At 38.6% G+C, this 14,723-nt stretch overlaps 3 protein-coding genes across 3 annotated transcripts; 2 read left to right on the top strand and 1 right to left on the bottom strand.

Moving 5' to 3' along the window:
* Nucleotides 1-1,479: 1,479 nt before the first annotated feature.
* Nucleotides 1,480-4,427, top strand: LOC113768256. The gene is made up of 2 exons (XM_027312533.1): nt 1,480-1,857; nt 3,738-4,427. Exon 2 carries the CDS (start codon nt 3,782-3,784, stop codon nt 4,094-4,096), a length of 315 nt encoding a protein of 104 aa, XP_027168334.1. The 5' UTR covers nt 1,480-1,857; nt 3,738-3,781; the 3' UTR covers nt 4,097-4,427.
* Nucleotides 4,428-5,479: 1,052 nt separating this feature from the next.
* Nucleotides 5,480-9,368, top strand: LOC113767538 (probable polygalacturonase). Its single transcript, XM_027311662.1, has 5 exons — nt 5,480-5,968; nt 6,099-6,219; nt 6,441-6,689; nt 7,172-7,325; nt 8,137-9,368. Exons 1-5 carry the CDS (start codon nt 5,549-5,551, stop codon nt 8,660-8,662), a joined length of 1,470 nt encoding a protein of 489 aa, XP_027167463.1. The 5' UTR covers nt 5,480-5,548; the 3' UTR covers nt 8,663-9,368.
* Nucleotides 9,369-9,553: 185 nt separating this feature from the next.
* On the bottom strand, nt 9,554-13,707 carry LOC113767539. The gene is made up of 5 exons (XM_027311663.1): nt 13,220-13,707; nt 11,996-12,213; nt 11,254-11,382; nt 9,965-10,096; nt 9,554-9,886 (listed from the first exon to the last, which is right to left on the bottom strand). The coding sequence occupies exons 1-5, from the start codon at nt 13,695-13,697 to the stop codon at nt 9,773-9,775; spliced, it is 1,071 nt and encodes a 356-aa protein (XP_027167464.1). The 5' UTR covers nt 13,698-13,707; the 3' UTR covers nt 9,554-9,772.
* Nucleotides 13,708-14,723: the final 1,016 nt, after the last annotated feature.

The raw sequence follows: 14,723 nt of genomic DNA, 5'->3' as shown, positions 1-14,723 counted from the left end.
GGCGAGTTTTGAGTATGGGCTTTGACGGCTTAAAATCAGCCAAGAAAACGGGTTGGGCTCGGTCTTACGAAGTGTTGTATTGTTAGGTACCCTACACCAGTTAGTTATTTTTGACCCAAAATTTTTCTTTAATGTAATTTGATCTTAAAAAAACATGTGTGTTTGGATTGAAATAAAATAATTTGCTTCACAGATTCCAATCACCTTTTTATTTCACATACATCACATCACAAAAAGTGCTACAGTAATTATCTCAAATAAATCATCCAAATAAACTCCTATCCAAACAAACGATAATTGCGTTAAAGTCCTAATATCACGGAAATGTTTCCTTGTGCTCTATGATCCTTTGAATCTTCTAATGCAAAAATTTTCTTTTTTACGCATTTGTGGGGGTGAAAAGCAGCTAATTTCCTTTGAGTAATAATAAAATAAAACAACAATTTGTTAGATTTATCTCAAATAGCTTAAGTGTAGAAGCATCCCTTGTAATGTTTGTGTGTTACACTGTCCAAATTTTGCAACTTTTAGTTTTATCTTCTGCTATTGATATATTATTATTCTTTTTAAGACAAAAAAGAAAAACAAAGAGTAACAATCAAACAAACAAATTGCATGTTTGTCTGCTGGATTCCAACCTTTTCCTTCTCCTCCTAGCATGTAATGAAAAATATATGAGTAGTCGACCGTAATTTGAGGAGATTTTGATCTAGTGATTAAAATTAAAATCTTGATGTTTTTTATTCTAATCGCCCTACCTTCTCATCGATTTTTAAATCCCGTGTAGGCATGGATTGGAGCGATTTCTTCTTACATGTTATAGTTTGAAACTGAAATGTGCTTCTTTTTTTTTTTTTTTTTTTTTGTGTGTGTCAGCTACCATAACATTTGAAACTGAAATGTGTTTCGTTCTATATATGACTGAAATGAATCACGAACTTTGACACTAGCTCCTAACCCTCCATTTTTTTACCGAACACCACCTAAATTTGGAGCACCCCGTTTGACCTGTCCAGGCTCCAGACAAGTCAAAGATACGTGGGTAGCAGTAGCACCCCATTTGGAGGCTGGAACAGAAATTGATATGACCCTACGACCCCTCCAATAGCCGGACTAATTAACGGACCTTTCCCCCAACCTTCTACGTCCATCAGACAATCGTCATCATTGATCATTTTGCCATAGCCATGACCCGACCCGACCCGACCCTTATTGGGGTCCCATATAAAATAATATCCGATTCCCCAAAACCCATAAATAAATACCATTCCCTTTCTGTCCAAAAGAAAAAGGAAAAAACGCGCAAAATATCAGAAAAAGGTTCCCAGTCAAATCGCACACGCAAAATCATACTATCCCAAAACCCAAAAAGGTGCCGCAACTCTTACCTTTTTTTTTTTTTTTTTTTTTGCTTTTTTCTCCTCCTATCCTATTCCTATCTCTCTCGTTAATTAGGGGAACGCGTCGTCCATTTCCACAATACATCAATAAAAGTCCAATCTTAGTTACCATATATAAGTAGCAGCGGAAAGATTTTTTGATAGTCTCCTGTCTCCGGTCAGTAGTTTGGAAAGAAGTGCGTGTGTGCGTGTGGGCGGGCAGGCTCTCCTCCTCACATCCACCCGAAACGCCAGCCCCCCGACGCACACGGATTTCGAGCAACCGGAAGAAAAAAGCCCACAAAACAGAAAAGGAATACTCTGCTAGTACTATTTATTATTGTCCCAATTAAAGATTTTGATTAAATATTGATTGATTTCTTCTGAACATTAATTATACCTGAAGGGAAGATTAAAATCCGGAGTGCATCAGCTCTGATCGGTTCAACTATCCTTTTCTCTTCATTTTTCTTCGGTCGTAAGTCTCTCTCTCTCTCTCTCTCTCTCTCTCGTTTTGTGTTTATCTAATTCTATGTACCTAATGGCCGAAACTCGTCTGTAAATTCCTTGGCGCATTTTTGTTTTGGGTTGTTCCTTTAACTATGTCGTGAAGCTTCTTTTTACAGATCTGCTCCTTTTGATTTACGCGTTGATTTGCCGCATTATATTGTTAAATTTTGATCATGTGATTTGTATTGCCGACTGCAATGTGGAATCTCATTTTCCAGCTGTGAATTTGAGGGAACTCCTTTGTGGAATATTTTTAGCTGTTAGTTTTGGTGTGTTAAAACTTGTGATTAATTTTTGTTTGTCTGCGATTTTTTATACTGTTCCGTTAGTAGATTTGATTGAAGCGAATGTGAATTTGGAGGTCAATTGTGGACTCAAATTTGGGTATGAACTTGCGTGTATAAAACTAGTCACATAAGATCTAGAAGCTTTGGTTCGTTCTCGGGAATCCATCAGGATATATGGAGTATTTGGTGATTGTTTGTGTTTCAGAGGTAATTCCAGTGCTAAGATGAGTTGGTTACATTTTACAACTTGCGAGGGCTAAGGCATTGTATCGTAGTTTGGTGCATTTTCTCAGATCTCACTGATGGTTGAATTGTGCCGTGCTCTAACTCTAAGCAAGGATTGCAGATGGAGCAAAGAGGAGTGTGTGTTTTGAGCTTGTAGTTCTGATACGGCCTTTTTGATAATTACGCTAGGAAGGAATTGGATATCATTTCTAGACTGGATGTCATGGAGTCAGCAATGTTTGACTGACACTATTTAATCTGCCGGATGAAAGAGAAGAATAAAATTGGATGAAATGACTGAACCATATTCTTTGCCTTCAGGTGTTTGATTAGTATGAGTGATCATCTTTTCATATATTGCCTGCAATTGTAATTTTGGGCTGTCAAACTTTTCTCAGTCGTCTTCTCAGATTATGTTTGTAGTATCTTTCTCTTTATATTTTCAACCCTAATAACAGCCAGAGCTATCACATGAGGTTGGCCATGTTAACGCCTTTATTCAGTATAGAAGTGGGTGAACCTTTTAACACATTGAATATAAAAGTCCAGAACATTGACGTTTTAGCGCCATTTTGTTATTATGAATGTAAAAGTCCAGGGTGTCAAGTGATCACATGATCAAATGGTTGTTGATCATGCTTGGATACTTCCATGTTAAGCTCCCTTACCAGAATGTTTGAACAGCCCTGCTCATCTGGAAGGGATAAAGTAAGCAAACAGGGATTAAATTGATCTCGAAAACTTCCTGTTCTTTGGCTACTAGGTGTTCTCCTCTCTCTCAAACAGCAAGTTACATTTTAATTGCTGTGGTTTTGTGAGTTTAATATTGTGGACTGAATATCTGAAATGGGACAGTAAAGCAAGCACTTTTGATATGCTGCCCCTGCTTTTGGTTATAGTAAACGCTAGCCAATCTCTTTTATTGCCTGTATGATTCCAGATGATTGAGATTATATCATGGTGAATTTTCATGAGGAGAGTATTCTGATTGCCACTGAGGGCTCATCTCCTTATGACGTACCAGTGTGCCTTAAAGGAGAACTGTTATTGTGGTGGATAATTCTGTTTTTGATCTATTATTGCTCCATAGATGATTGAAATCATTGATTTATTTAATGATGTATTTCTAATTACTTTTGTATAATGAAGTCATACATCTTGTCTCTGTTCTATGTTAATTCTCACTCAATTTGCTAGTTGATCTGGCTTTGTGTGAATGCTAGCTGTTATTTTGCATACCAAAGACTTTTTTTATTTTCTGTATTGAATTTCATTAATGTGTTGTGATGAATTTTGCTTGAATATGGTGCCTGTCCTTAAGTTTAGATTGATGCAGGTGCAGACAAGCTGAAGTGGTAGCAGAAGCTTACTGTGTAGAAAATGGCTGCTATTGACAGCATCATAACTTCACCTCATAGGAGATCTCAACCTCAGAGTGGGTTTTCTTCACCAATGCTTAAAAAACAGATGTCACGTGGGGATGAATTCGGGAACTGCTCAACCCTCATTCAGCGGCACCGCTTCCTCCTTACTGCTCTGGCTCTTCTAGCTTTTCTCTGCACTGTTTACCTCTACTTTGCAGTAACCCTGGGTGGCAGTGACTCGTGCTCTGGATTATCCAGGGCTCAAAAAGCAGCATGTCATCTGCAGCAGGCAAAGGCAGCTGTAGGCAAGGGGAAATTGAAATTCTTCTAGCACCATGGTTGGCTGCTGATTTCATTTTGACTATATCACTCTTGGAACCTGGAGGAGGAAAATCTGAGATATAGACTTTTGAATATCAAGTAGGTTAGTTTAGCCCTCACTGCTTGAGTAGGAGGATGTGAAATTTTTTTTTGGAAAGCCAAATGATAAAATTGTAGCCGATTAAGTGAATTCTCCCTCGTGGAAAGGGATAAGTTGGGTTTTGGTGATGAGGGTTGTGTTGTCAATCATGGTCATATTATTTTTTGTTGTTAATAGTAAGAACGGCTTTTGTTTAGCTTTTCATATACTTTTATAACCCCCTAAGCTTTGCTTCGCTTGGCTTCCAAGCTCTAGATTTTGCTTTATGGCTTTATGAGTATGCGCTGCTTTTGCTTTTCATTCTCTGGTTACCAGTTTTACTTGAAACCTTTTTCCTTGTCCGCCGAGATCAGCGAAATTGCTGGTTTCTGTGAATCAGTAACTGAGATTTTGAGAAAGATCGACCACCATCAAAAGCTTTCTAGCCGTCCCCCCTTAAAAATAAAAAAAAAAGGAGCTTTCCAGGCGTTGAACTATTAAATCCGATGTGATGGCAAGATGCCACAATTTGTCTCGCTTGATTCAAATCGCAAGAAATTAAACACACTTGCAAGTTACGATTTTCCTCAGCCCATGAGCATCACTGCTAAAAAGTCTCTAAGCCACCAATTTGTTTTTGTACTTGTACGTGGCAAATGGTGGGTAATATCATGGTTTAGGTTTTTCAAACAAAAAAAATATATAAAAAATTACTGTTCCAATTTATACTTTTAGGGATTTCCTTTTCCTTTGTCCAATTTTTAGCATTTGATTTTATGCAATTAAAATTTAAACCCCTAATCGGCTTGAAACTTGCAGTAATCTCCCATAATTATTTTTCCCTTATTTGCATGGTCCCATTCCGATCTTTGCTTTCAACTTTCAAGTTCCACTCATCTCCTTCACTATAGCTAGTTTGGGAGATGAGATTTGAACAGAAAAGAAAGGAATAGAAGAGAAAGACTGGATCTCCCACATTTGAGAGTTTTAAGTGAAAGGAAAGGAAAAGAAACCGACGGAATTGGAAGGAGGAAAAAGTAGCTACAGTTTAAAAAAAATTTCCGGCCCAAATCGGGCAGAAAGCAAAGGAAAGCACGGAAAGGCAGCAAAAAGTTTTTTAAATTGCCCATTCTACCCCTAAAAAGCTGTTGAATGAAATATTTATTTACTTATGTGTCCAAAATCACTTCTTTTCTTTCATAAACTCCCAAACAACATTAAAACCTCTTCCTTTCTTTTCTTATCTTTTCTTTTCTCTCATAACTTAACCTTTCTCTTCCTTTCTTTTCTATCCTCAACTCACAAACTAGCTATAAATCTCCATTCCGATCATTCCCACTTATCATTTTCCCGCACCATTTCTCAATTTCCATTCCCAAAACCATGCCCGATTCCCTTCGGGTCCACGCCCGACGACTCGACTACAAACGCCTGTTCCCGTCCTTGCTCTCCTCGCACCAAACATTCCTCACCCTCATCTGGACTGCCGGATTCATCCTCGTCGCCCTTTGGCAAAAAACCGCCGTCGATCGCCTCTTAACCTACCACGACCAGCGCTTCTTCCCGCCCCCTCGCCCTATTCCCAAGCTAAGACGTCTGGCGTTCAACCTCGCCGACTTCGGTGCTGTCGGCGATGGCGTCTACTTGAACACTATGGCCTTCGAGAGGGCAGTCTCGGAAATTCGCAAGCGAGGCGGCGGCCAGCTGAATGTTGGGCCTGGTCTTTGGCTCACTGCTCCTTTCAATCTCACTAGCCACATGACATTGTTCCTTGCTGAGAATGCTGTTATTCTTGGAATTGACGTAAGCGCCCTCGCCTACTTTGTTGCCTCCTCAAGGCGTATTAGGCAGCTATTTTTGCTGGTTTTGTTGTTTTACTGCTGCATTTGTTTGTTAAAAAAAAAATGTACTTAGCTGACTTGAAATGTAATAGGATGAGAATTATTGGCCTCTGATGCCTCCATTGCCGTCCTATGGATATGGAAGAGAACGTCCTGGACCTCGTTATGGAAGTTTAATCCATGGCCAGAATCTGAAGGATGTTGTGATTACAGGTAATTTGGTCATTCTGAAGTGGTTTCGCATTATGGAAATTAGATTTTTATTTAAACTCCTTGCAGATCTGATTTTTATGAGCTTGTGAATCTTGTACGTATATCAATCATTTTTGGCATGTTAGTAGAGTTAATAAGGTTCCAAAAGTGCGCCGAGTAGTAAATTCTGATTGGAAATAGCTTGTTGAGTTGGTGTGCTGTGATCTTTCAAATGATAACAGGGCACAATGGTACCATCAATGGACAAGGTAAAGCGTGGTGGGAGAAGTATAGGAAGAATCGGTTAAATCACACCAGAGGCCCCCTTGTGCAGATTATGTGGTCAAGGGATATTGTGATTTCTCACATTACCTTGCGAGATTCTCCATTCTGGACACTTCACCCTTATGATTGTCAAAATGTGACGATCAGAAATGTAACTATTTTGGCTCCATCTTCTGAAGCCCCAAATACTGATGGAATAGATCCTGGTAAATTTGCATTGTTTTATGCTTTTTCATAGAGTTTCATTCTTCTTTCTTGCTTTACCTTCCAACTTACAGAAACTGCTGGTCTTTTTGGTAATCTTGATCAGAAAATTGGTGCTACTTCTGGTATACTTACTTCTAGGCATGTTGTAATTCTTTCGTGCTAAATTGTAGCAATTAGTATGACATTTTTTAGTGCCTAGCCAAAATGGTGTTCAGTTATGATAGATGTTGGACCTGGAAGAATCAGAATGTCATTGTAGTTAGCTTGTTAAGAGTGTTTAGTAACCCAATGACTGTCATTGGGTTGGATAAATATGAGTTCAATATTGTGATGCTATGTTGTATGCCCTACAACTTTTCCAAAATTTTCTTTTCCTTATTATGCTGTGAATATCTAGGCTATTCATAGACCATCTGCATGTGCCATTCTTTTAAGCAAATGTTAGACTCTATAGTGTAAAATTGACATCCTGGCAATGCAGATTCATGTGAAAATATGATCATAGAGGACAGTTATATAAGTGTTGGAGATGATGGAATTGCAGTAAAGAGTGGCTGGGATCAGTACGGAATTGCTTATGGTCGGCCTTCCACCAATATTGTCATTCGTAATCTCATTGTCCGTTCCATGATAAGGTGATCATTCTTCTGAAGTGTTTTATGAACATTGCACAAATGTACCACTCCAGTTGGGTTTCTTAATTTATCGCAGTATGCTTTCATTGATTAAACATTTATCTTCATGGAAGCATGTAATGCCCTTTCAGCAGAGTGGCAATTTGTCAAGGGTACCTGATATTTATAATTATGCTCCTTATTCATCTCATCATTTTAATGCATTTTTTAAATAGAAAGCTCTACCTGTGCTTCATCTATCCTTTTAACATTTGCATGCTGTGGGCACCTCCTGTGGGGAAAACTCAAGGTGTCGTAGTTTCTGAATGTTTGTATTGTTAGATCACTAGCTTTTCCAGCTCCTAATAGGTTATGTTCTGGATCACTAGATAATTTTTTAAATTATATGATGTCTTGATGTGCTACATTTGTTTGCTTTTGCCCACTGAAATTGATTCTTGAGTGTTAGCCCATTATATGTTGCGAAGATTTGTTTTTCCTGATCTTGTTTATACAATTTTTTTTTTTTTTTTGGCTGATGAGCTATATACCCCAGATGCACACAAATATTTCCCCCTTGAATGTTGCTGGTGTCAGTGCATAATGATGCATTTTTTGTTGGCTTGGTATATGTATCAAGATATCCACCTGGCCTGTGCACTATATATGCACATTTGGGTTGTATATTGAGACATGGACTCGAGAAGGTTGGAAGTTTCTGAGAGTAGCAGAAGTATAGGCATTTGTGCATCATTCTTTCTGACTTCGTGACGTGGACTAGGAAGCATATGTAACGTATCTCTTTCAACTGAACTGTACATGTTTTTTGCAGTGCAGGAGTATCAATTGGCAGCGAAATGTCTGGTGGAGTCTCAAATATAACAGTGGAGAATCTCCTGGTATGGAACTCTAAAAGGGGTATAAGGATTAAGACCAGTGCTGGTAGGGGAGGATATGTTCGAAATATATCCTACCAGAACCTGACATTTGAAAATGTGCGGGTGGGTATTGTGATAAAAACTGATTACAATGAGCATCCAGATGAAGGCTTTGATCCAAATGCCCTTCCAGTTATTGAAGACATAAGCTTCACCTCCATACATGGACAGGGAATTCGTATTCCAGTTCGCATATATGGGAGCCGAGAAATTCCTGTGCGGAATGTCACTTTTAGGGGCATGTTAGTTGGGATAACATACAAGAAGAAGCATATATTCCAGTGCTCTTATGTTCATGGCCGTGCAATCGGAAAGATCTTCCCTGTCCCATGTGAGAATCTTGATGTGTATGATGAAATGGAACGTCTGGTCAGATTAGGAACAGCACAAAACAGCACAGATACGGATTATGATGCTTGACAAGGTGAAAGAGCCCATCCATGAAGTACTGTTGGCAAGTCCATATCATTCTTCCACGTCTACAATTTTTTAAAGCTCAGCAGTTCGAAGGTCAACATGCTTGGAGTGCTGAATCTACAGGCTTCATGAATGATAAAGATCTACAACTGCATTCTTTTGTCCAAGAGGTATTGGCTGTTGATATAATGCAGAGCGAATATCATGGTTAATGATGAAAGAAACAAGCGACTCGGTTCTTCAAATGTTGTCATGCTTGTTGAGTACCATATGCATTCGTTCGTTCAGCTGGTGGTGGTATTTAAAATGCAGCATGTTGAAAAGACCTGTAACCCGTGCAGGTGGCTTAGATAGTGAACTCAAGCGGGAGGAGACGATGCCCTTTCACGCGCAGAACAAAATACTACTGACACCCTGGTAACACACCGAAGGGCTATTACTCTTAACCTTGAAAATATGACGTTAGATGATATGGTTGTGCTACCTAGCAAATGTATGCCTCTGTTCAAAGCCTGTCTCTACCATGCCCCCAAGGCGAGCTTTCCACGGGCCCATGGTTGTATTTAGTCAATTATTTACATCCGAAAGAGTAGTGTTCTTTTGGTTTATTCATGAAAAATAGTCTGCATTGAGTATCAGATGATACAAGGAGACACATTCTGCAATTAGATGTTACAAACGTGCAAAAATGGTTTAAATTCGCTTTAAATTAAAAAGCATGAGGGACTTTTTCAAGTTATCCAGGACGCCTCAATATGTCGAATAAAAAGGAACATCCATTTTGTATTGAATTAATTAAGACCTGAATTTCTAACCCTTCGATTTTCTTCCTGCCTGGACTCTGTTAAATCTTGGATATACGTAGCCCAAATCATGTGTACAAGTGCCTAGGGCTCAGGTTACAATTCGTTGTCAGCATATAAATTAATGGATGACGTAATGAATCTAGCAATTGAAATTTATGCAATTCTGCAAGCATACTGATGCTGACAAGTTTAAAGTTCACGCACCAGAAGGCAAAAGCACTGCAGTCAGGAGAAGGAACTGCCTGATCTAAGAAACTGAAACCATTGTGTGCATCAGCCTTGATTCTGATCTATAGAAACTTGCGAGTTATACTACATTTAGTTCTTTTAGCCATGCTGTATGTAATGGGCATGGATCTGGTTTCCCTTCTGCGATTGCCTTATCAGAAAGTGAATAGAACCAACCATTCCTCCATTTGAACTGTGAGCATCAAACAAGATTCATAAGTTTAAAAAACTCAGTCAACCACTTAACAGACGACAAATTCACGTTCTTCACCTCCTTAACTGCTGTTGGGAAGTGTGCAACTGTCCGAGAGTAAGCACATAGTCTATCCTCCATAGCTGGTTCAAAAACAATGCCCTTTCCTGCAGCTGCTGCAGCAGCCAATTCAGAGATGAGGCTAGACACCTGCAACCTTAATAAATGTTAGCACCTAATTCTGTTAATATGCAAAACCATACTAGTATGGCTCATGCAGTGTAACATAAATTAGTGAGACATTCAAGTTTCTTCTATGTTCTACATGAGCACACTTAGAAGTCAGAAACATGATGCAACTTCAAAACTAGGTTAATTCAGAACCTAAGACTTAAAACTGTCTCTTGTACAGTAAGTGAACTTCAATCCAGAATATATGAGGAGTTGACAAATGGACCGTCTTTCAGACTTTCTGTAATGATAATATATACTGAGACTTCATCCTGCTGTCTCTCACGTACAAAGTTAGGACTGATACAAGCAATGTCAATCTGTAAATATTTTGTCCTGATAAGAGGTGATGTAAAGGAAGGTGTTTGCCAACTAAATTTATGCTCTTTGTCAGGCTTTTCAGTTTAGATCACGAAATGAGCAGAACCACTGTCCTTATCAAACCATTAACATATCTTCTTCCAATTTTTTGCAGCTTCCTTTACTTTTCCATTGTACAATTACTTTTAATTGTTGGGTAAGCTAAGAAAAAGTCACCAATTGCACACCAAGAAAATTTTCAAGATGTCTAAGAGCTATGTTTCCCAGACCAAGATAGACGAAATTGTTTTTTAAGAAAATGCTGCAGCTCACCCTCAGCATTGCTCAAACATAAACATAATTTCAACAAATGCATATCCTCCCCAAAAATTCACCTACTGGCTGAAGAAGGAAATGAATTGTGTTGAAAGTGCCTTAAGAAATGCAAGTGCTTGAGTTCTAGGGAACCTATAGAATCTCTCTCTTCTTTTACTTTCCTTTCACAAAACTATTTGTTAGGAAGTGGCATTGTTTTGCCATTTCCATTGTACGTGATTTTTCTACATGACAAGAGATCCTCATTCCTAGAAAAAAAAAAGAAAAGAAAAAAAATATTTCATCAAATTAATAGTTCCTGGTAAAGATACAAACTGAGAATAAGCTGGATCACTGTATGCACAACCAGAAGAATGATTGCAAAAGGTGCATTCAATTCACCATAGGTAACATAATAGTTGGAAAAATGAGTGCTGCTTGTCAAAATTACTCCTAAGAGTAATAAAAGATAAGTGAAAAAATGTCATGCTTCACTTGTTTAACAGCTGCAAAAAATTTACCTCAGATCGGTATTCCTTCTCAACAATGCCTACAGTTGCTCCAGGATGGCGAGCACCAACGAGCATGAAGGCACATATCCATATAAGCTTCTCGAACATTTGCTTCTGGAATGCTTCCTTTTCAAGAACCTAAATTTTCCACGAGAAAAATCTTACTATAGAATCTCAAACCTGTGACTCAGAAAAGTGTAATGGTGCATGTATAAACCAAAAAATCGAAATCAGGAGAACTGGTTAATGACTTAAATTGCCAGCTCTAGTCTATAAACTATCACTCACATGATAGATTTATAGAGCATCCCCAAAACAAGAGTACCATCTATGGAATAGAATCAAATATTCATTGACACCAAGAAGAAACATGGCCAAGTGTGGATTTGATTCTCTTTGAAAATAACCATTTAATTTTTGCAGAGGATGAATCAATGCATGCTGATGTTTTCACCAGACAATTACCATATATGGGCAAAGAATCAAATATCATTGGCACCAGGAAGAAACATGGCCAAGTGTGGATTTGATTCTCAACAACTATTTAATTTTTGCAGAGGATGAATTAATGCAAGCGGGTGTTTTCATCAGACAATTAAACTCATCGCCTGCATGGATGAGCAAATGGACATCCCTATTTCACAATCATTGACCTGGACTCTCCTAATTTTTCCTCAAAAGCTGATTGGGTTTCATTTTTGCACCTAAGAGATCATTTACAATCAATAGAAATCAAAACTAATTTTGTTACCTTACATGAAAGACCTCCTGCAAGCAATCTACCAGCAACTGCAGAAGCCCACTTCCCATAAGCTGCTGTGAGTCCCTCAGGATTTGTGTCTGTTTTCCCATCAGTAGGAGGTTCACCAAGCTTTGAAACAGCAAAATATGCCAGAACTTGGTCAGGGTCACTAAGACCTTTACTTTGGAACCAAGTCTCCAGCATCCCATTCTGGAAAAAAACCAGATCTGCTAGATTTTCAACATCTATTACAACTGTGCTTAGTGCTTACACATCAACCTATGTCCCATTCTAATTCAACCTAACATGCACTATTACACATCTATCCACTACAACTCCTTGGCTAGTGCATAAAATTATATCATGTAGAACCGGTAAACATTCATGAAAATCAGGTTTAGAGAAACATTTAGTTCTTCATCCTGAAACAGGATGATAAAGATAAAAGCCTTTGAAGTATGACTACCCAGTTCTGAACTAACCCAACAATCATTAAGCCAGTCTATTACATAATTTCCTCTCATACTCCCCTGTACTTACCAAAAAGCAAATTTCTTTTACTAGTATGAGTGCAAAGAAAAATGAAACAAAAAAAATGTCTAGTCAAGGAAAATGCGTCAAGTAATTTACATATACAACTATACAAGGGAACCATCAAAGCACCAAATGAAAAAATGGAAACCCAACTGGCACACTTTCTCGAAAGCATTTGTAGCTCAAACACTATCTTTTTCACCCGTCTAGCAACCTATCTAGCAACAGCATTCAGGATGCTCAACCGCTAGAATACATGTATTACCAATAGTTACTCATCCCAGACTTTTGTCCAACTTTTGATTCTCAAGAGATGCTATACTGAACTGGCCCTATGTGCTAGTAACTTACTTCGGTCATTGCAGATAGCCAAAGACTACCAAAAGGAGAAAAAAAAAGGGATGAAATACTCAAAAATTCATGAATGCTATACTGAACTGGCCTTATGTGCTAGAATACAAGTATTACCAATAGTTACTTATCCCAAACTTTCGTCCAACTTTTGATTCTTAAGAAATGCTATACTGAACTGGCCCTATGTGCTAGTAACGTACTTCGGTCTTTGCAGATAGCTTGAGACTACAAAAAAACGAGATGAAATACTCAAAAATTCATGCATGGACCATCCAAAACAAAGAAACAAAGGAAAATTAAAATCCACAAGAGTAGGAATCAGGTTTAGATAGCGAGTAATCGTACCGCTCCAACGAGACTTGGGAGTAGACTCAAGAACAGCTTCAAGATCATCGTTCCTAGTACAAACCAAGACGGGCCCAGGAAAATCAATGGGCACGGATTCACCCCTCTTCACCAAAACATCATCACCATTTCCCATATCTTGTAAAGCTTTTCCTACACGTCCACCTCCTACTATAATCGCAGGGACAACTTTGGTTGTAGTTGCGGACATAGTAGCCAATGATGCTTTTATCTTGAAGATTTTTGGTCTTAATGAGGTGGGTTTTCTGCAGCAGAGAGTAGAGGAGCTAGTGAAGAGAGCAATTGTAGTGGTGGTGGCGGCGGCGGCGGCGGCCATGGTGATGGTGGCTGGTTGGCTTTGGTGCCATGGTGGAAGTGTGCGTTGGTTTTTCAGATGATTCGGGTCATCAAGAGAGCCACTCGTTTTCAGCGTGGCATATCGGGTTAGGTCCAGTGTTTTATTCGGACTTTGGGGCATGACCTTTGGGTCGACTCTTAAGTACTTAGTCGGGTCAGAATCATGCACAGGCAGATAGGCTGGCCGGCTGGGTGAAGGAACGCAAAACGTTTCAAGACTAAAAAGGTAGAGTTCCCGATATCCAATTTGGCAACAGTAACCAGATAGTCAAGACTCAAGAGATCGAACTTTCAAATATTTGCATTTATTACTTTAGTCTCCTTTCAAATATTTTCACGTATTGCTTCATTTTGTAAGGTTTTGAGCCTCCTTAAAATCGAAAAAAAAGAGATATTGGAAATCTATAAGAGGGCGCCAAGGGGTGCACTCATGCAAGTTTAAGGATTAAAATCCTGACTTGCATCCAAAATTGCATTTTATGCTTTACCTAATGGTTAGCTAATCTATGAAAGATTAGTTTATCATGAAGCTTATAAATATACACAAATGAAGCAATACTTAAAGTCATAAATCAATATGTTCATGCAAAATAAACTCACAGAAAGCTAAGTGTCTTGGTCTAGGGATGACAACAGGGCAGTTTTGAGGCAGAGGACAGTTCTACAAAAATTCTCATCCCCTACTTATCTAACCCCTTGCACTCCAATTCATTCATTCACTAAAAATATAACTTCCAACGAGTGCTAGGCTAAGGGGTATAAATATCACTTCCCTTTATCAATCTTTCTTTTAAAGTTTCAACAAAAAAATTATATCACCTTAACATGACAACATAACATATTATTTATTTCATACAATATTTTTATTTAATAAAAATAATAAAATAGCATTTATTTAATATCATACATATGTATTATACTATATTAAAATATAAGTGAGGCGGGGAGGGGGGTGGGGATATGCTCCCTCACCCTCCCCTCCTCATCCCATTCAATGCAGCAGAGAAAATTTCCCACCACCCCCGCCTTGCTTCGCTCCAACCCTCTTCCTATTCCTCCCTTGCAAGGACATGCACTTATGGACATTTGTCTTTATTGCCATCCCTACTACAAGTGCCTCCTTGTTGCCACCTCTATCTTGGACAAC

This window comes from Coffea eugenioides, chromosome 4 (assembly GCF_003713205.1).
Source record: "Coffea eugenioides isolate CCC68of chromosome 4, Ceug_1.0, whole genome shotgun sequence".
Lineage (NCBI taxonomy): Eukaryota > Viridiplantae > Streptophyta > Magnoliopsida > Gentianales > Rubiaceae > Coffea > Coffea eugenioides.
This window is presented reverse-complemented; position numbering and strand designations above follow the sequence as displayed.

Bases quoted from the DNA above. Each gene is read 5' to 3' on its own strand.
- LOC113767538 (XM_027311662.1), top strand. From the start codon at position 5,549: ATGCCCGATTCCCTTCGGGTCCACGCCCGACGACTCGACTACAAACGC. The intron at 5,969-6,098 runs GTAAGCGCCCTC...GAAATGTAATAG, and splicing joins CTGTTATTCTTGGAATTGAC to GATGAGAATTATTGGCCTCT. The intron at 6,690-7,171 runs GTAAATTTGCAT...CTGGCAATGCAG, and splicing joins TACTGATGGAATAGATCCTG to ATTCATGTGAAAATATGATC.
- LOC113767539 (XM_027311663.1), bottom strand. From the start codon at position 13,697: ATGCCCCAAAGTCCGAATAAAACACTGGACCTAACCCGATATGCCACG. The intron at 12,214-13,219 runs GTACGATTACTC...AAAATCTAGCAG, and splicing joins TCCCAAGTCTCGTTGGAGCG to ATCTGGTTTTTTTCCAGAAT. The intron at 11,383-11,995 runs GTAACAAAATTA...TGGAAAATTTAG, and splicing joins CAGGAGGTCTTTCATGTAAG to GTTCTTGAAAAGGAAGCATT.
- LOC113768256 (XM_027312533.1), top strand. From the start codon at position 3,782: ATGGCTGCTATTGACAGCATCATAACTTCACCTCATAGGAGATCTCAA.